Below are 20,798 nucleotides of genomic sequence, written 5' to 3'. Positions count from 1 at the left end.
TTTTCAGGGAACTGACAGAGCGAGCATTGTACGGCATAATTTTATCTGCCGGTAGACCCGGGGATCGAACGCGGGTCTCTCGCGTGCAAAAACCTGAGAGTCTGCCACTGGGCCACAGGGGGAGACACATTGTAACTCAGCTAGCGCGAGTATTATAAGAGAGCGTCAACGTGCTGGCGTTTGTTTGCAGGCATGCGTGTATTACAACAGGCTTGCTCACTGCAATACAGACATTTCCAGTCGCCCGAACTTCAGAGGGGAATGAGAAATGTACGAGAAAGAGGAGGTCGGTCCGTCCGCGGGGGGACCAGAAAACGCTCTTTTCTCCTTTCGCCAGTGACGCACGGAAACCATAGAAACGGTGTTTGGGTGCAGGCGAGCGGGTTGTGCAACGCGCTCGTTGGCTGCAAAATGCACGTCTGCAGTCGCTTTTCAGGGAACTGACAGAGCGAAGCATTGGCGGCATTATTTTAACTGCCGCTAGACCGGGATTCGAACTCCAGTCTCTCGTGAGAAAAACCAATGATTCCGCCACTGAGCCACAGGGGGGAACGCAAAGGTTTTCGGATGCACGAGCATATAAGAGCGTCACATGCTTTCTTCGGCGTATGCTTGCAGGCGCGCTTGTATTAAAACAGGCTCGCCTGCTGCAATATTGATATTTCCAGTCGCATGATCAGGGAACTGGGAATATGTATGAGAAATTGAAGGTCAGTCCATCCTCGGAGGGACTAAAAAACACATCTTTCTCCTTTCGCCGGTGAGTGACGCATGAATGGGGCGCAGAAGGCAGGGTAGCTTTCTTATAACGTAAAGAAAAACTAACCCCGACCGTCCGCTTCCAGCCTCCCTTGTGAGCGGCGCAGTTTGCGCGGCTTGAACAGAGGGAGAGAGAAAGCTAGCCCCGTGACCGCCCGCTCCTGACATCCTCTGTGAGCGGCGCGGTGTGCGCGGCTCGAACAGAGGGAGAACAGGTATCGTCCCCCAAGCAGGCAAGGCAAGCGGGCGAACCGGCAAGCTTTGCGGGTTGGGGGGGGGGCGGAGGAGCAGTCTCGGAGAAGGATGCCAGGTGAGTCCTCAGAGTCACCATAGGCAGTACCTAACTCGCAGTGAGGGCAGTCGCCGTCAGCGAGTGCGAGAGCTGCGTGATCAGGAAAAGGGGCGTCTTGAAAAAGACGCCCAGCTCTTTTAGTGCAATGGGAGTGTGTGTCGCGGCGGCGAGCACACACACATACATAAACACAGTAGCAGAGAAAGGATATAATGCCGGAAAGCGCAGCAGGAAGGCAAGGAAGGCGGCGCGGCCAGCGACTTCAGTGACTCGTCCCGCTGAAGGTGCTCTCTTTCAGACGGCGCGGCTTCTAATCCAGCTCCAGCGATGCGTGTGCTTCGCTTGAAGGATGAAAAATCAGATAATAGCTGCCTGCGAGCGATATTTATAGGCCTAGACCACGCCCATTTCGGCGGGACGTGACGCAGCGGGCACGAAGTGCCCTGATTGGGTCTGACGTCACGCCAGGCCTCGCTCGATAGGCTGCTGCAGTTGCCGCAGAGCAGCCAATAGGCGCGCGAGCTGTCTCGCCTATGTCTGCATTGCTGCTGCAACGCGTTTTGCATTATTACAAAATTAAGGATAATTTTTGGCTTCAATATCTCGCGGAAAAGGATTTTCCCCTAGCGTAAGATATCTTACGCAGTACGAGAGACCTCTCGTAAGAGAACTGGTGAAGATCGGACTCCTCACTGATGACCAAAACTGGAAAAAACACATACAGACAAAACCACAGCACCAATACAGATGAGCAGACAGTGTAAGAGAAAAAATGGTCAAATAAAATTCAGTAGCAATAAAAACAACCAATTTTAAAAGTTTAAAACATTGTATGAAAGTGTTTAAAAGGCGTAGGCCTATACTTACAAAAAACTCGTCTTGTGATAATTCCCAGGGTGCAAAGATAATTGGCCCACACTGTAGAGCTGTAAGAAATCAAAATACATTTTATTCAATTGTGTGTTGCTTGTTGAGGACGTATAAACTAACGCATCACTGTATTTCATACACTCTAGGTTAATAAAAAAAATCATATGTTTCTGATTGACCTCTAAATATTCTAACTTGGTTTTTAGGCATGCATTCAACTGGTCTTTGTTGCCTAATATATCATTATTAACTCTGATAAAGGTAGTTTATGCACCTTTATTTGTATTTCTAATTATTTTAATCATCGTTATTTGTCATTACAATCAGAATACTGGGTCAACTGCCTTAATGACATGAAGTTAAAGGCTAACCTGGTACTGAAAGCCAACCTCTCTATCACCCACTTTAGTATTTTTAAGCCTTGTTTTCACATATTTTTGTGTCTAAGTGACTTATTCAAATTGGTCCAATATGGACAGCGACCGCTGCAGCCGCCATCCAGTAAATGGACTGCAGTTTGAGCACAGTCACTGCGTCTATAAAGTGTTTTTTTTTTTAAGAACTGACAAGCTCGGGTCGGATACTAAAGGATCCCTGCAGAGACAGACTTTTTTTGTTATCATGAGATCCTTCAAACCTAACAGACTCCATTTGCAAATGCAGTAATTGTACCTTGTGGACCACCGTAAGACACACTTCATTTAAACTCGACTGAAACAAAATAAAACTCACAAAACCATCTCGATTTGTCTTTCCACCGTTCCAACAATAACCGACTCTGGAACCCTAAGGTTTATATAACTGAGTTAGATTTGAAAATGTCAGTGGGTAAGTTAGACATCTAACGTTAACTCAGAAATGGGTGAGGGAGATTGCAACGTTCGCCGGCTAAACTTCTGCTGTCATTTCACACTAAAAACGATGTACACTATAGCGTAAAATCATAAAATCTTATTATAAAATGAAAAATGTACTTACCAAACATCCAGATATCCACCGTTCTTCTCCAGTGAGTGTACTTCTTCAAGCTGCAGTTGTGTTGTGCAGTTTACAGCAATCCTGTATTATTGCCTGGCATATTACAGCCAGATTATAGCTAGGTTACAGTAACACTAAAATATACTGTAAAATGTTCCCGCTCGAACAAAATTACCCAGAATGCAATGCAAATGACGGTATTTTACTGTAATATAGACAAATGGTATTGTACTGTAGGTTTTTACAGTACTGTGCTGCTAAATCTACAGCGAAGTTTAACAGTGTCTCGATTGTAAAACAACAACAACAAAACACTGTAAAACACCAACAACAGCGGCACATTATGGTCATCTGTGTTAGCTTCTGTGTTTGGGCGGGTTGAATTCGTGTATTTGGGTTTGTTGATTTGATTATCAGTTGCACCTGTTGTTCATTTCATTGATTAGTTTGCCGTTTGTATTTAAGCCCTTTGTTTTGTTCGGTTCTTTTGTCTGTTCTCGTCTGATTTACCGGTTGTTCATGTCCCAGTCAATCCAGTCTAAGTACTCTCACTATTTTGTTTCTTTGAGTTTTCGTTTAATAAATCTACTGCCACATTTAGATCCAGTTGTTTCTCATTGTTATTGCAACTGTTGCTGACAGAAGAACAGACCGAACAAATGGATCTAGTAGCAGTTAGAATCCTCCTGAGAGATACAGAGGAATTGTTAGACCTTGTCCATCTGGTACATTACGGACAGCCTCTGTGTGTTCTGCTCAGAGAAGGACCTCGATGTGCTTCCAGGAGACCCGTGACACAAGAGTCATGACCACAAAAGCACTAAAGCCTTGTAGAAACAATACAAAATTGCACCGTTGCTTCACCAAATGTGTTTTTTTCTCAGGTTTTCATTTGTTTTCAAGGGTTGCATGTTATTTTAAAAAGCATTAATATTTTAGCGCTATTAACTGGACATTTCATTTCCGAAGTACTGTAATATGTGCATGGACCAGTCGTATTAAATACGTATAAAATGTTACTTTATGTAATGCACTTTTTATCGCCAGTTATGGCCAGTTTTGAAACTGCCACGAAAAGTGCAAGAAGCAACATGATATCATTTTGCTAAAATGTTGCCACAGGCAAGTTTCATGAGACTGGACTTGATAAATGACTGAAATTGATCAATTCAGAATGCTCTAATTTGATTCTTATTAGATATTTGATGTCTTTAGGATTGGTTCCAAATTATTATAATATATGAATATTTTTGACAAGGGATTTTTACTTGTCTTGATAAAGTGATAGATTGACTGACTGGTATTTTTTTAATCAAAAAACATGTTGAACTGTTTATTAAATTACACAATTTCAGCTTTAAATTCCAGTAAACTTTCTTAATGTATGGGCTACGACTGAGCCCTTGGGTCATGTTCTCATGTTGAACTGTGTCAGTATCTGATCATCTGCGCTCCAGTCTTTACTCCTCCTGCTGCTGTGGCGGGACGCCGCTGTTGAACAAGCCGTCTTTAAAAGCCCCTGAAAAGCAGCCATTGAGCGGGGCTGGGCAGAAGCCAAGCTCTGTGGGCAGACTGCAGGACTACACACTAATAGATGAGGAGGGAATTACATGGAGATCTGAGCGCTTTCACTTGGAAGAGGGCTATCGTTTCGGTTTCCAAATAACTTCCAGAAATTCAGTAGATGTTTTTTTTACTTTGAAACTCTGGGAAGTTTTGTTTTTTTCCTATTCCACACACAGCTCCACAATACTATTAACTTTCTTATCTTATACAATAGTAACTGGATTTTTTTTTTTTCTGAAGAAAATTATAGTAATGCTTGTTCAATTAAACTCTTGCCACTATGATGCTAGGCTGTTGTGGATCATTACTATGCAGTTGTTGCAGCTCAAAAGAGCCCAGACAGACAGACTTGGACATTAGTTTGGTCCTAGATTCACACTAGTGCTGTGAATCAGTGTTGTCCTGGTCATGACTGCGTGCTGTGGTGATCTAACCCACAGTCTGATCACGATGTCTGTATATAGGTCAAAGCAAGCCAGGCAAATGTCATAAAGTGGGTTCATATCTGATTATGCCTCTTCAGAAGACAATGCAGATACTGAGATAGAGTGTGAGAAATGAAGGAGCGTGAGGCGGAGAGAGAGAACTGAAGAGAGTGGGAGAGGATGAGTGAGAGTTTGAAATGTTAAATATCAGTGCCAGAGTTTGTGCTTCTGAATACAGTTTTCATTGTTTTTTTTTGCTGGGTATTTGATTTCAGGTAACTTTGTATAACATGTTTTATATGTTACCCAGCATTAGGTACTTGTGAATTACTCCTAATGCACATTAAAAAAATAATTTTAGATAAAAATTTCTTCAGCTAGCATCTGGAAAAATGTACAAAAAATTTAAAATAAATACAAATATTGAAAAATTAAATATTGACCAGTGCTCCTGACTTGTTAAAGTCATGATGAAATGGATTAAGAGAGAGGTTATTTTGCTGTACATTTAAATGTAACGGTTTATCAAAAAATAAAAAGATTTTGGTCAGGACTTGGTTCTATGTATCAGTTGTTGATTGGATGTTGAGATGTGGGTGTGACTCAAAAGTGGAGGAATATGAAGGCAAGCTTGCAGGGGGCGGGGTTTAAACTCACTAAATGATTGGAGAAGTCCAGCATATGTAACCAGAGAGTAGTCTGTCATTTTCACTGGAAGATCCAGTTATGGCATTTTGGTTAAAAATTAAATCCATAAAAAATTTTTAAAAAAAGGAAACGGATGATTGGTGCACAATAACATGCATATGAAAAAAACATTTTCATTTCATGCCGACTTTGTGTGAATTCCCACCAAGCATTGTGGCATGATTAGTTAAATGATTATTGTTTTTCTATTTACGCACTTGGTTATATGTTGTGTATATTTCTGTTAGTTCACACTGTTTATGTAATTTATGTTGGTGGTTGAAAAACTGTATGAATTAGAAATCTGGGGCCTCGTTTATATAATGTTGCTTAGAAACCTTCCTACATTTGATTTCACGATCATTTCTGAGTATGTGTGATTCAGAGAAATGAACGTACGCATAAACAAACCTGCGAACGCCTCTCTTCCAGAAGTGAAATTAATAAATCGCAAAAGATCTTGAGATTGTGTGAGCTGAATGGTTTCAGATCTACGCCTTGTAAACACTGCCTAATTAATGTTATTAGCATATAAAAGAGCGCCAGTCAACGTCCAAACGCTTTACTTGAGAACAGTGAGCGGCAAGAATTGCTTATTTCCAAATATCCCTGCAGTTTTCCGACTCTCTCACATGGAAAAGTGTGTACGTCTGCTCAGACCCTGGCGTGCCATAAGCACTTTTCGACATCAAAGACCGTTTTTATCAATATGAAAGTTTGCGTCGCTCAATCTGTGCGAACACACGTTTTATAAATGAGGCCTTTCTTGCCTTGACAATTAGCATCTAGTGAACAAACACATTCAATTATGTGTTGCTTGTTGAGGACGTACAAACAATCACATCACTGTATTTCATTCACTCCAACAATACATCTAGGTTAGTAAAAAAAAAGTTTCTTATTGACCTCTAAATAACTAGTTTTTTTGGCATGCATTCAACTGGTCTTTGTTGCCTAATATACTATTATTAACTCTGATAAAGGTAGTTTACACCTCATTGTTTGGCATTACAATCAGAATACTGGGTCGCCTGCCTTAATGAAATCAAGTTAAAGGCTAATCTGGAACTGAAAGCCAGTTTCTCTAAGCCCAAATCACCCACTTTAGTATTTTTAAGCCTTGTTTTCACATATTTTTGTGTCTAAGTGACTTATTCAAATTGGTCCAATATGGACAGCGACCGCTGCAGCCGTCATCCAGTAAATGGACTGCAGTTTGAGCACAGTCAATGTACGTCTACTAAAGTGTTTTTTTTTAAGAACTGACAAGCTCGGGTCGGATACAAAAGGATCCCTGCAGAGACAGACTTTTTTTGTTATCATGAGATCCTTCAAACCTAACAGACTCCATTTGCAAATGCAGTAATTGTACCTTGTGGACCACCGTAAGACACACTTCATTTAAACTCGACAGAAACAAAATAAAACTCACAAAACCATCTCGATTTGTCTTTCCACCGTTCCAACAATAACCGATTCTGGAACCCTAAGGTTTATATAACTGAGTTAGACATCTAACGTTAACTCAGAAATGGGTGAGGGACATTGCAACGTTCGCCGGCTAAACTTCTGCTGTCATTTCACACTAAAAACGATGTACACTATAGCATAAAATCATAAAATCTTATTATAAAATTTAATTTTAACTTGCCAAACATCCAGATATCCAAATTTAAGTTGACTGAACAAAGGGACAATATTGAGGACATGCTAAGAGGATAATTGTACTCAAAATCATGTTGCCTTTAGTTTTTATACAGTGTTTAAAAATAATAGTAAAAAAAAAAAAAAAAATGACAATGCTGTTGTGTTATTCACTCCAAAAGTGTATAGCGTTCTTTTTGGAATGCAAAAGGATAATATTCAGCCTTTTCAATAGTGAAAATTAATGAGGACTGGTACAGTAAAGTAAAAAAAAAACCCCAAAAAAACCTGTATGGTAAAAGGAGTCTAGTCACTCCGACTCATGCACTATATTACAAGATTCATTAAGTCATGTGATAGCTTTGTGTTAGAAACCATTCACTGTAAGTCTTCCTCATCACTGGTTCATTTTAGCTGAATCACTCCGACTCACGAACAAATGATTCAGACTGTGTTCTGTGTAGATCAAATGATTCATTGAAAAGATGTGATTTAAAAGAATTGACTCACGAATCACACTGTGTCACTTCTCTCTCCTATCATGTGGCTTTAGAAGAATGCAGTAAAGTGCACAAGGACCGTTATATGCTGTGTTTTGTAGAAGTCCTCACTGACTTTCATTGTATTGAAAGGAGCAGTCAGGATAGTCAGTAGATATTGAATTATGTGAAGCTGCTGGATACTATGAAGAACTGAATACAAAGAGATCTATGATTATAATTACTAATACACTTTAAAAAATTAAATAAATGCCATCGGTACAGAAAGAGGAGAAGCTGGCAATTATCTTAAACTATTACATGATCTTAAACAGCAACAAGCAAACCCAAATGTCTCAAAAACATTAAATACAAGTGCTAAAATATTCACAGTAGCAGTAGTCTGAAAGAAGGACGATGATATTAGACAGACAATGAGTGTGTACTTGTTCATAACTTGACCTTTGTACGATAAAAGAAGAGTACAGAAACCTGGAGCCTTTCTCTTGAGCGAAACCACCCACTGAATAATAATAATGAAGTTTATTATGACAGTACACTCTACTGATAGGAGATCAGACGTGTGCACCGATGACTGATGGACCCAAGGGACCGGCCTTTATTCCCAGACTTTTCCCGGACTCTGCACTTACCGGCACTGAGAGTGATGTCATGTTGTCTGTCAGCAAACGCAGAGAGAGAGAGAGAGAGAGCGAAAGACACAAACAGAAGCACAGAAAGAAGCACTTACTTCCGTTATCATTGAGGTTTCAAGTATCATATCCGCCTCGGATGATCTCCTGAAATTCCTTAAAAGTCAATTTGTTGACATACAGGAAGAGTATTGTGCTATAAAGTTAACGTGGATAGTTCAGATGGAAGAATTGGATTAAATGTTCACATTGAGAACTTTCATTTGTGGGATCTTTGTTGTTCAAGAGAAACATTGGTGAAATTGGGACTTTTATTTTGTCAGAATATTGTACAATGTTTTTGAATAGCTGTTTAAAAAATAGACGTTCGTTGCAGGAAAGAACAAATGTAAAAAATAATACTGATAATAAACTCTCAGCATAAAAAAAAAAAGGTTGCCTGCCACCACCAGTATTTTCACAAAATGTTCATGAATATTTTAAACATCTGAACATGCAATAAATCAAAAAGTTATAAGGTGCACAAGTATATTTAAGACTGTTAAGAAACAGTCATGAAAGTGTGCTCTCTTTAAATACACGTAAGTTGCCTTTTATTTAATAATATTATCTGTAAATACAGATTTGAAAATTAAATACTCATAGTACTGTAAGATTCGAAGTACATTAGAAGTGCACATTCATTACATTTTACCACACTTATTTTTCAGCTTATCCATACCATTGAATTCCCGTAGGAAGCCTGAGTTTCAGAGAGAACCAGTGTGTGTGAAAGTGTTGAAAAGCGAGTTGGGATTGAGTGTTTACATTAATCCTCTAATATGGCGTCTCAGTTTTACTTGTGGTTATGGTTATATTTAGAGCCAGTGGCTGTAATTGTGGTGTGTAATCGTTGCAATATGTCATCAGGGAAACATTTCAGCATGCGAAAATCCTTTTTTAAATATTTACAGTAGTAGTGATGTTTTAACTAAGACCAGATGTGTCATAGATGTCTGCATTCAAATTAGGAAATGTAATTTTTAAATGAAAGGTTTGAGCGTAATCGCGTCTCGCTGCACATTTCTGCAACTGATGCTTCAAATAATGAAACGTGATTAAAGCCAATAATGACTTACTGAGAGACACAGACACTTCGCATTACATTAAAAGAGACACACAATTATGAGAGTCAGAGACAGCTGTAGTTATCGACATCATCCAGACGTTGTTTTGTCTATACTGCGTCTGAGAGAGACATAGTCTACACATTACAGCCAACTAACACGCAAACTACATTAACTTTCAGCCAGACTTGCCAATGTTTTCTGAACTGAGAAAACTGAAATATGTTTTACTGTATGTCCACAATTTGCAATTATTTTAAGTGTTTCATTTGATCAATATTACAAATACTTCATCCTATCCAAGCAAGATGCACTCAGTATTTTATTTTATTTTATTTATTTTTGATAACAGATGTTTTACTCATAACATGTATATTCATATTATCAGAAAAAGCAGTTTTATTCTGCATGGAGCAGGACATGGGCGCCGCATGCTAAGATCACATGACCAGTCGTGTTATGTATTTAAGTATTGAGTAATACTGTTAATGACAACAACAATAATATATTTACTTTATATTTAGCCACTTTCTCCATTGATGCCCATTCTTTGGACTCATTACTATTTGGTCTTGTACTGTATGTACTGTAAATGTGAAACTTACTTACTTACTTACACACACACACACACACACACACACACACACACACACACACACACACACACACACACACACACACACACACACACACACACACACACACACACACACACACACACACACACACACACACACACAGGAAGTGGAGGAAATGCCACAGAGGGTGTGTAATGCCATCTCTGCTGTGTTTTTAAAGCCTGTCTGTCTATTGATAAGGGCGGATGTAGGGCTTGGATAAATGTAAAATGGGGTGAAAAAACACTGGCCAAAACATTTCAAAGTTAGAAAGTCACAAGTGTGTTTACATCAGTAATACCAAAATCAGCTGTATTGTGTTTTTTGATAGGGTTAGGGTTAAATTAGAAAATAAAGGGTACAATTAAAGTTATTATATTTTGAAAATTATCTATAATGCCCTTTTTTTAAAGTCTTGTTGTTTGGCTCTACTAGAACAGGTTTTCATGCTTGAATGTTAAAAAACACATTCTGTTCCCCATATTCTCCCTTGTTGGAGCTCCTGTCTTCCCAGTTTGTCAGTAACGCTCTGTTTAGTTCCCGTCTCTATGAAGCCCCTCCTTCTGAAAAGCACACTGTGCTCTGATTGGTTGGCCGGATCAGTGTTTTTGTGATTGGTCAAGCGCTTCGAGTGTGTTTGGGAAATGTCCCGCCCCTTACCATAACCACCAGTTTCAACACACTCCTAACTCAAGCAGGCCCCGCCCCTTTATTCTGTGAATGCCTTTGGCAGGAAATATTTAAATGAGGAATATAGTGACGTGTTCATTTCTGGAAGAAAACTCAAGGCTTCAATGGAGGCGTTTCAGGGAGTTCAGAAGAGAATAAATCCCTCTGGCGTGACTTTGCTGAAACAGCAACATTACACTAAAGAAAGATGAACATGTAAAAAAGCATCATAGGTCCACTTTACACGACTTCCTTTGTAGGAAAAACAAATATGGAAGTCAACGGCTACCGTCAGCTGTTTAATTTACATGCTTTAAAATATCTTATTTTGTGTTCAACAGAAGAAAGAAACTCATGCAGGTTTGGAACAACTTGATGGTGAGTAAATTATGACAACATTTTAGTTTTCGGTCTGAACTATCCCTTTATGTGGGTCAAATATAGTTCAGCTAACTGCACTTAATATAAATGTAAACTATAATACATTTGCATTTAATTGTAAAAGTGTTGTAGCAACACTTTTAAAAGCAATCAAGATCATCCACCGCTTGGATAACAAATAACTTGGTGAGAATTCTTGAAACTATAAGCTATTCAAAATATTATTGGATCATAAAACTAAACAGAAATCCATTCAATTAAGCAAACTTGTTATAAGCATTGCATATAAAGCTAATCAATTATTTATCATCTAACAATTTAACTTACTATTATTAATTTCACACAGAGCATTAACAGTATAGCTACATTTTAATAGTATGTGTGTTTTCCAATTGAACCATTGAACTTTAGCATTGTTAGCATCACATTGAGCTACATAAAAACATGCAATGACTTTGTGAAATAAGAACAAATTTTAAGGATAATATATTGCTTGAAATACATTTTTAAATTTTTAAAAGTTTTTAAATCAAGCTTTAAGATCCAATAATATTTATGCTAGTTTCAAGAATTAGTTTTTGTCCATTTTGTCATTTTTGCTGGCCCATAAACTTCCATTGTAAGTGCATTATTGTGAAGATGATTTTTGTTTGTTTGTACAAACTGAAGGGCCAAACCCAAACTGTTTTTTGAGATAATTGACAGAATGACGCCATAGATGCGACGCCACAGCCATGTATACTGAACACAGAACACTCCTTAAAGATTCTGACTTAAACATGCTTGGGTGGTTTTAGAAGCAGAAGTCAGAGACCCTTGAACATTACAGCTCAAAACGCCTTGTGAACTATAATTGCAGCCTTATTTCATACACCTGTTAGAAAAGCTTTCTTCAAGCAATTATTTGCATAACACCTTGCTATATTAATGGCCAATCCACACACAAACACTCATTGACGCGCTGCTAAAGCCACTATAACATCTGTGTTCCTCAATAAGCACTTGCGTCACAGTTCGGTTCACTTCAAACCCTCTGACATCACGCTAGTTACTGGCCTATTGTGGAGTATGAAGAGTTTCTCCACACAAAACCACGGTTTGATCACACAGGTGTTTGCCTGAGCCTTTATGAAGACTAAAGAGGGTCTCAGATGAACCTAGACATTGAGTTCATCCCTGCTCGGTGAAAGCATAATCACTGTTATTATCTTGTCACGTTTTTAAAGGAGCATAAAGCCAGACGAAGGGTTTTGAGACGTCCTCTCACATTCAGAATGTGTTATGTAACATATGATGAACATTATGGATTCATGAGTCAAACAATGGCTTTCTTTTTTGTTGATTTAGTTCATGTTATAGTCACACTTTAAAGGGACTTTTATCTGACCAGGAAGAACTGTTGTTTTATAAGGAAGCCACATGGTTAAACAGGGGCGAGGGCGGCCATCTTGATAAAAAGACACACGGGTGCGTTTCACTAAAGCATCGTTCGCCAACTATGGTCGCAAGTTCCATCGTTATCGTTGTTCAACAAGTCGGTGTTTCCCAAAACCATCATTCCAACGAACATTCGCAAAGTTGTGTGTTAGGGACGACAGCTCTCGACCTGTGGTTAGAAGCAGAGTTTCTTGTTTGCATGACATGTGGACTCAATAAATCCTTATCTTGAGACAAATAAGCAAGCTGACATTCAGTACTGTCTATATATTTTATTTAGAATACATACAAATGTAATTTACAGTATGAGATTTAAAGTGTCGTTTTTGAAGAGTGTGCATGTGCGAACGCACTCTAGTACGTAAGAACGAGCTTATGATTGAATCTGGAAATTAAGCAAAATAACTGAAAAAAATGAGAAATAGTCATCAGATGTCATGTTTGTAATTGATATCAAAACATCTAGCATTAATTTGATCTCAAACAGATTAATTTAAAGTTTTTTTTTTTTTTTTGTTGCTTCAAACAACACAATAATACTACATATATTTTTGGAGCCAGGGGAGCAAAGAAAACACATAAAAAAGTACAAATAAAAATAAAACATTCACAAAAATACAAGACCTTTGTATCAATAAAAGATTTTGAAGACAGTACACAAATGAACAGTCTTAATGGCTTTTCCATTAGTACTAGATTGAATGGTAGAAAAGTAATTTTCAAATTCTTTAAGGAATACTAAGAAAAGGGACTTTTTGTTAGAAAACTTACACTTATGAATGTGAAATTTGACTAATAAAATGTAGGCCGGTTTGCCTAAGGCTGTGTCATCCACTAGTTGACTAATTAAAATCTAGCTTACTATCCTTAATAAAATGACAGAAGGCCTGTGCTACAATAAGAAAAAGATATACCGAGACTGGACAGCCTTGCTGAATTCCTCTTTCTAGAAGAAATATCTGGGTCGTACCATGTCCTAATTTCACTGAGCTATTGCCTCCTGCAAATAAAGTTTTCATGGCATTGCAAACATAAGGCCCAAAACCAAAACGCTCGAAACAAAAAAATAAATTAAATAAAGGATGCTCAATAGCATCAATAGCCTTGAAAAAGTCCAAAAAAAATCAATGTGCGTACAGAAAGTAACTAAGTCAGCTAGATTAAATTTAGAACTATAATAATTTGAATAAAATGTATAAAAATATTGGGAAATTTCTTTAGGATTTTCTGAGACAGACCCCTCAATGTTTAATTGACAAATAGAATTGTATTTAGCCCTATTTTTCTCAAGTTTGAAAAAATAAGACGACATCTGTTCTCCAAATTCTGGCCACCTTTGCCTTGACCTATGAAAGCCCCTTCTGCTCTTAATTTATATAAATCATCTAACCTAATTTAAGACTAATTAAAAGTAGTTATTACTCCAACACTTGCTAGCATCATAACCAATTTGCGACAATACGGTTTCGGGAAACAGTCGTGACTAGCTAGTTGATTTCTTCAACGATGCATCGCACTACGGTAGTTACGCAGCGAGTTACGTCGTTGTACGGGAAGCGCACCCCAGGCTCTGTTCAAAATCCCCCCTATACCCTTAAACAGGGCACTATTTTAGGGGACAGCCATCTATAGTGGTGTCCGAAACCATAGTGGATGTTATCAAGTGCACTCATTCAATCCAATAATGCACCACAATAACGAGTCTACAACCGATGTATACCATACAGCTAGAGAATACCCATAATGCACTGTGAGAGTTGTGTGCCGAATGAATTCCCGCATCTGACCAGAAGAAGGCACCGCAGATGAATCATCCATTCATTTTCCAAACCGCTGGTCTAATGTGGCTAATATCCTACAGGCATAAATTCCTATTTAGTTGGCTATTAAATTGTTTATTTAAGGTTTATAGATGCTAGTTTCCATGACAGAGTTCAAGATAAATATTTTCATCTCACTACTGGAGCTGCCTGTTTTCAGTTGTTGGGAAGATTATTTTCTAGTGTGTCTTAAGCAATAAGGCCCGTAAAGCCGTGGTTTACGGTGAATTTAAGGGCATTGTTAGCCGTGGAGAGGAGTCGCCTAAAACCCACTCGGCTGTTCTACATTCACTGTAAATCATGGCTTCACAGGGCTTATTGCTTTTAAAAAATAGTTATACCTGGTTAATGCAGTCACAGGTGTATTTTCTGATTTTCTGTCCCTATTTCTTGGATTCACATTTCTGTGGATTACTTAAAGTAAACATTTCAGAAGACGACTGTCAGTGAGATGCATGTGTTTATGTTGGCTAATGTTTGGATGTCTGTGTGTGCTACAAAAGACTTAAATTTGAATTCTGAATTCTGAATTTTTGCTCTTCACGGACTTGTATTTACGGTAATGGGGTTTGTTTGATGCTGTTTTTCATCTATAATTCACATTATACACTCAGTATTGAAGAAAACTTGGCTTCCAGTGTTCATAAAACATGGAGTATAAAAATGTTACTTGCTTTGAATGGATGGTATTGATCCCTTTTGGTAACATGGTAGGCCTACTACTTACCAATTTGTGACGATGCCTAGAGGATGATGGTTTCCACTAATGCCCCCTATAGCACCCCTTGTGGTAACACTGAGAATGTGACACATAAGCTGTGTTTCCACCGCAGGAACTTCCCCCAGGAACTAGGGACTTTGGGGTGGTACTCAAAAATGGCCCCTTCATAGAGTCCCTGCTCAAGAGGTAGTACTTTTTCAAAGTTCAGGAACTTTTGGAAGTGGGACTTGGGCGCTGAACATGCTGATTGGTTGAGTTCACGCCGCATGTTGATTGGTTGCCTCCACGCAGCATTTCATTTCAACCACCATTGGAAACGCAGACAGCAACAGGTCTGGGGAAACAAGTTCCTGAAACAAATTGTTTCGGATAATTCTGGTGGAAATGCGGCTGTACTTGCATTGTGTTACGAATTGCTTTACGACACATTTCAGAACAAAACGAAACCAACGTATGTCGACCTACATCCAATACTTTCAGCACTAATAAATGAGTGAATAAATAAATGGTTTTATATTAACAAGAATATATGACACAGATGTTTTATATCACAGTTAAGATCAGCTGCTGACGCAGTTTCTAGCATCAACCGAAAGGGAGTTTTGTTGTCGTTGTCTGGCTTTCCTTCGCCCTCGCATCAGAGGGAAACACAGGCTTGACCTTGAATGATGACATCACCCCACTGGGAGGAATGAAACTGTGACTAATCAGCCTCTTCCTCGGCTACTTTAACCTCTCTATTCCTTCATATATCAGTGTTTCCCTCCTGACCTCACTCCTTATTCTGTCATGTCTCATCTGTTTTCCCCATCAGCTGAAGGAGGTTTCTCCTGGACGTCTGTTATCCCCATCAGCTTGGCTTCTGTCTGGCGCACAGCGTTTTAACTTTCAATGCTTTCGCATTCTCACAACACATCCTGTCACTAGACACTATACAAATAGGCCAAAATTCAAACACCTTTGTTATAATCCCTCGTGTGGAATTACATTATGACTGCCAGTATGATTAGATATTATGGTTGTCCCTGCAGACACATGCTCCAATCTCTTTCATTCTTTCAGTTCTCCAAATGCTTTCTGGCTTGCTAGACATTCTAGTGAAATCACAGAACAAAATGCAAATGTGTCCCCAATCCTGAGTCCTGATATAGGATATGTCCATGATGTACAGCAGTCAGTTCAGTCAGTACACGATCAGAATCCCTTCAACACAAACAACACCATTGGACCATCAAGTATTTGCTCAACCCAACATTTATCCACTAATCCACAAAACCCCGGGAAAGACAGTGGTTGATGTTGGAGTGAATTTGGTCAATTAAATGAAATAGGTCCCAAGTTCATCTGAGCTCTTGAATGGGGCAAAATGAATAATTGTTACCTCAAATCATTGTGATGAGAACCTACTTTTATATCGAAGATCATGTCAAATAATTAGTGCATAACCTAATTAATATGCACATCCCACTAATTCACATTTTTGACATCAAAACCAGGGGTGCGTATCACAAAAAAGCATTGTTAGCCAACTATGATTGCAAGTTTCGTTGTTACCAACACAATTCAACGATTTGATGTTTCCCATAAGCACGATTCCAACACACATTTTCAAAGAGCATATATATTCTTGTTAGTATGTGGACTTTTCTCTTGACCAAAATAAGCTAACATGCAGCACACAATTTATATCTTTAATTCCATATAGATATACATTTCATTCAGAGTATTTTATTTTGCCAAGAGAACGAACGCACCATTTCAGAAGTGTGTGTATGTGAAGTTAACCCTAGACAAGATGGAATACATATGAAATCAGACATCTGGAAATAAAGCAAAACAACAGAGAATAAAAATGGCAGAATATGCCGCTTGGTAATGTTTTAAGAAAACATGGAATTAATTTCCACTGTTATGCTGATGACACTCAATTATATATTTCATCACGACCGGATGAAAACTATAAATTATCTAAATTGACAGAGTGTGTTAAAGATATAAAATACTGGATGACGTGTAATTTTCTGCTATTAAATTCAGATAAAACGGAGGTATTACTTATGGGTCCAAAAAACTGCCCACAAAACCTCTTACAATGCAACTTCAATTTAGAAGGATGTCCTGTTACTTTATCCACTACAGTAAAAGACCTGGGGGTTATACTAGATTGCAGCTTCTCTTTCGAAAATCATATTTCATATGTTACAAGAACAGCCTTTTTCCACCTTAGAAACATTGCTAAGCTACGTAATATGCTATCTGTCTCTGATCCAGTAAAGTTAGTTCATGCATTCATGACCTCGAGACTAGATTACTGTAATGCTTTATTAGCTGGTTGTCCTGCATCCTCAATAAACAAGCTACAGTTAGTCCAAAATGCAGCTGCTAGAGTTCTTACTAGGTCAAGAAAATATGATCATATAACACCGATTCTATCATCTCTACACTGGTTACCTATTAAGTTCCGTATCAATTACAAAGTATTACTAATGACCTATAAAGCCCTAAATGGTTTAGCTCCTGGGAATTTAACGGAACTTCTATCGCCCTACAATCCATGGCGCTCTTTAAGATCACTAAATTCGAGGCTTCTGGTCATTCCTAGGATATCTAAGACCACTAAAGGAGGGAGGGCATTTTCACATTTAGCTCCTAAACTCTGGAATGGCCTTCCTGATATTGTTCGAGGCTCAGATTCGCTGTCCCAGTTTAAAACTAGATTAAAGATGCATCTCTTTAGCCAAGCATTCACATAATACTTACCATTTATACTACAGTTGAATCAGATTGAATGCATTAATATTATGAACAACAGCTACGCTAATTATTTCCCATCTGCTTTTCCGTTGTTATCTCGGGACGCTAGTCCCGAGGTAAATAGAGTTCGTCAGCTCCAGTTTGTATCCAGCCTCTCATGGAAACTTCAGATGCCCCAACACCCATGCAGAGACTGTCACGATCGCTAGCGGAGAAATGGGTGGATCCAAACGCAGCAACATGGTAATCAGGGCAATCCAACTCGTCGTCATCCATGCAAAGGTCAAAATCAAAGTAATTAGAATCGTAGTCATCCATGCCAGGATCGAAATCCATTTAATCAGTCCAATAACCAATAACACAAAACAAGCAAGAACAACAACGAGAACGAGAACAGACTTGAAAACAGACCTTAGCGTTGACGAGTGACATACAATAATGACTCCGTAACATGAACTAACACAAACAGGGTATTTATGCACAGACACTAACAACATAAATGGGAACAGCTGGGTGTAATCACAAGTGATGGGAACAAACAAGGATTATGGGAAATGTGGTTCCAGGATGAATGGAGACAGAAAGGAAGGAAGGGACCTCTAGTGGACACCCAGTGGAAACACAACAGACACTGTGACATAACCCCCCCTCTACGGAGCGGCTACCAGACGCTCCACGACGTGATAACCAAAACAAGAGTCCAGGCGGGAGGTGGACTGGTGGAGGATCAGGGGGAGGGATGGGGGGGGGGGGGGGGGCAGGTCCATGGAGGGAAATGGGGACAGGGAGTGACAGTGCATCAGGCAGCCAGAACGGAGACGACAGTTCATCGGGCGGCCAGGGCGGAGACTCTCCCTCAGGCGGCCAGGGCGGAGCGGCCAGTTCATCGGGCGGCCAGGGTGGAGACTTTCCCTCGAGCGACCAGGGCAGAGAGAACAGTCCATCTGGCGGCCAGGGTGGAGACTTTCCCCCAGGCGGCCAGGGCAGAGCGAACAGTCCATCTGGCGGCCAGGGCGGAGACTTTCCCTCGGGCGGCCACGGCGGAGACTTTCCCTCGGGCGGCCACGGCACTGGAACAGACACCGGCTCAGGCACTGGAACCGACACCACCGGCTCAGGAACTGGAACAGACACCACCGGCTCCGGCTCAGGAACAGACCCCTCCGGCTCAGGAACAGACCCCACCGGCTCCGGCTCAGGAACAGACCCCACCGGCTCCGGCTCCGGAACAGACACCACCGGCTCCGGCTCTGGAACAGACACCACCGGCTCCGGCTCCGGAACAGACACCACCGGCTCCGGAACAGACACCACCGGCTCAGGCTCAGGAACAGACACCACCGGCTCAGGCTCAGGAACAGACACCACCGGCTCGGCGGCGTCCATCTTGTCCGAAGACACCGGCTCGGCAGACGTGACGTGAACAGTCTCTGTGGTGGCCATCTTGTCCGAAGACACAGGCCCGGCAGACGTGACGTGAACACTCTCGGCGGCAGCCATCTTGTCCGAAGACACAGGCTCAGGAACAGTCTCTGGATCGGCAGACGTCCTGTGCTTCCTCCACGCCTGCAGTACTGCCACTGCATAAAAAAGGAAGACCACTCTCCTGGCCGTGGCAGGACTGATGGTGGGCGGCTCCGAGACGATCTCAGGGATGACAGCGGGCTGCTCGGAGGGGACGGCCTCCGGAACGACAGCGGGCTGCTCAGAGGGGACGGCCTCCGGGCCATTGGGGAGGCAGGAAGTCTTCCTCCTCCTCCGCCTCCGGACCACCGGACTCGAGACCACCGGAACTGGGACCACCGGACTCGGGATCACCGGAACTAGGACCACCGGACTCAGGACCACCGGAACTGGGACCACCTGACTCGGAACCACCGGAACTGGGACCACCGGAACTGGGACCATCGGACTCGGGACCACCGGACTCGGGACCACCGGAACTGGGACCACCGGAACTGGGACCACCGGAACTGGGACCACCGGACTCGGGTCCACCGGGACTGGGTCCACCGGAACAGTTACAGAGGGAGCCTTTCTCCTCCTCCTGTGTTTTGGAGCCACCGAACTCTGGACCACCGGCACTGGGACCACCGGCACTGGGACCACCGGCACTGGGACCACCGGCACAGTCACGGAGGAGGTCTTCCTTCTCCTCCTCTGTCTCCGATGGCAATGTGCAGGTTCTGAGCTGGGCGGAATCAGTGGTGAAGGGTGCTTAGGGGAATTAGCCAGGCCCTGAAAAATGTTCATGCTGCTGGATCCTTTGTGTGACGGAGTCATTCTGTCACGATCGCTAGCGGAGAAATGGGTGGATCCAAACGCAGCAACATGGTAATCAGGGCAATCCAACTCGTCGTCATCCATGCAAAGGTCAAAATCAAAGTAATTAGAATCGTAGTCATCCATGCCAGGGTCGAAATCCATTTAATCAGTCCAATAACCAATAACACAAAACAAGCAAGAACAACAACGAGAACGAGAACAGACTTGAAAACAGACCTTAGCGTTGACGAGTGACATACAATAATGACTCTGTAACATGAACTAACACAAACAGGGTATTTATGCACAGACACTAACAACATAAATGGGAACAGCTGGGTGTAATCACAAGTGATGGGAACAAACAAGGATTATGGGAAATGTGGTTCCAGGATGATTGGAGACAGAAAGGAAGGAAGGGACCTCTAGTGGACACCCAGTGGAAACACAACAGACACTGTGACAGAGACGACTCGAAGCCCGTGAGGAGACGACTCCACGCCTGTGAGGAGACGACTCGACGCCGGCGATATGTTATGCCCTAAATTAATGCATGATTAACTAACTGTATTTTTCTATGTACATTTCTGAAATGCACTTTCTGTAAAGCTGCTTTGAGACAATATGTATTGTGAAAAGCGCTATACAAATAAATTTGAATTGAATTGAATTGAA

General features: G+C 40.8%; 1 protein-coding gene across 1 annotated transcript in view; it reads right to left on the bottom strand.

Moving 5' to 3' along the window:
- Positions 1-20,285, bottom strand: part of LOC309480277 (uncharacterized protein) — a gene marked incomplete at both ends in the record, with an annotated part of 31,923 nt that extends 11,638 nt beyond the window's left edge. The window contains 2 exons of the mRNA XM_082144688.1: positions 18,547-18,971; positions 19,191-20,285. Of these exons, the coding sequence (XP_082000814.1) occupies positions 18,547-18,971; positions 19,191-20,285 (1,520 nt within the window). The remainder of the gene's footprint in view (positions 1-18,546; positions 18,972-19,190) is intronic.
- Between the last annotated feature and the right edge of the window lie 513 nt (positions 20,286-20,798).

Source organism: Leuciscus leuciscus (genome assembly GCF_965113295.1).
Source record: "Leuciscus leuciscus genome assembly, chromosome: 18".
Classification (NCBI taxonomy): Eukaryota; Metazoa; Chordata; class Actinopteri; order Cypriniformes; family Leuciscidae; genus Leuciscus; species Leuciscus leuciscus.
The sequence above is the reverse complement of the archived record's forward strand: the minus strand, read 5'-3'. Positions and strand labels throughout refer to the sequence as shown.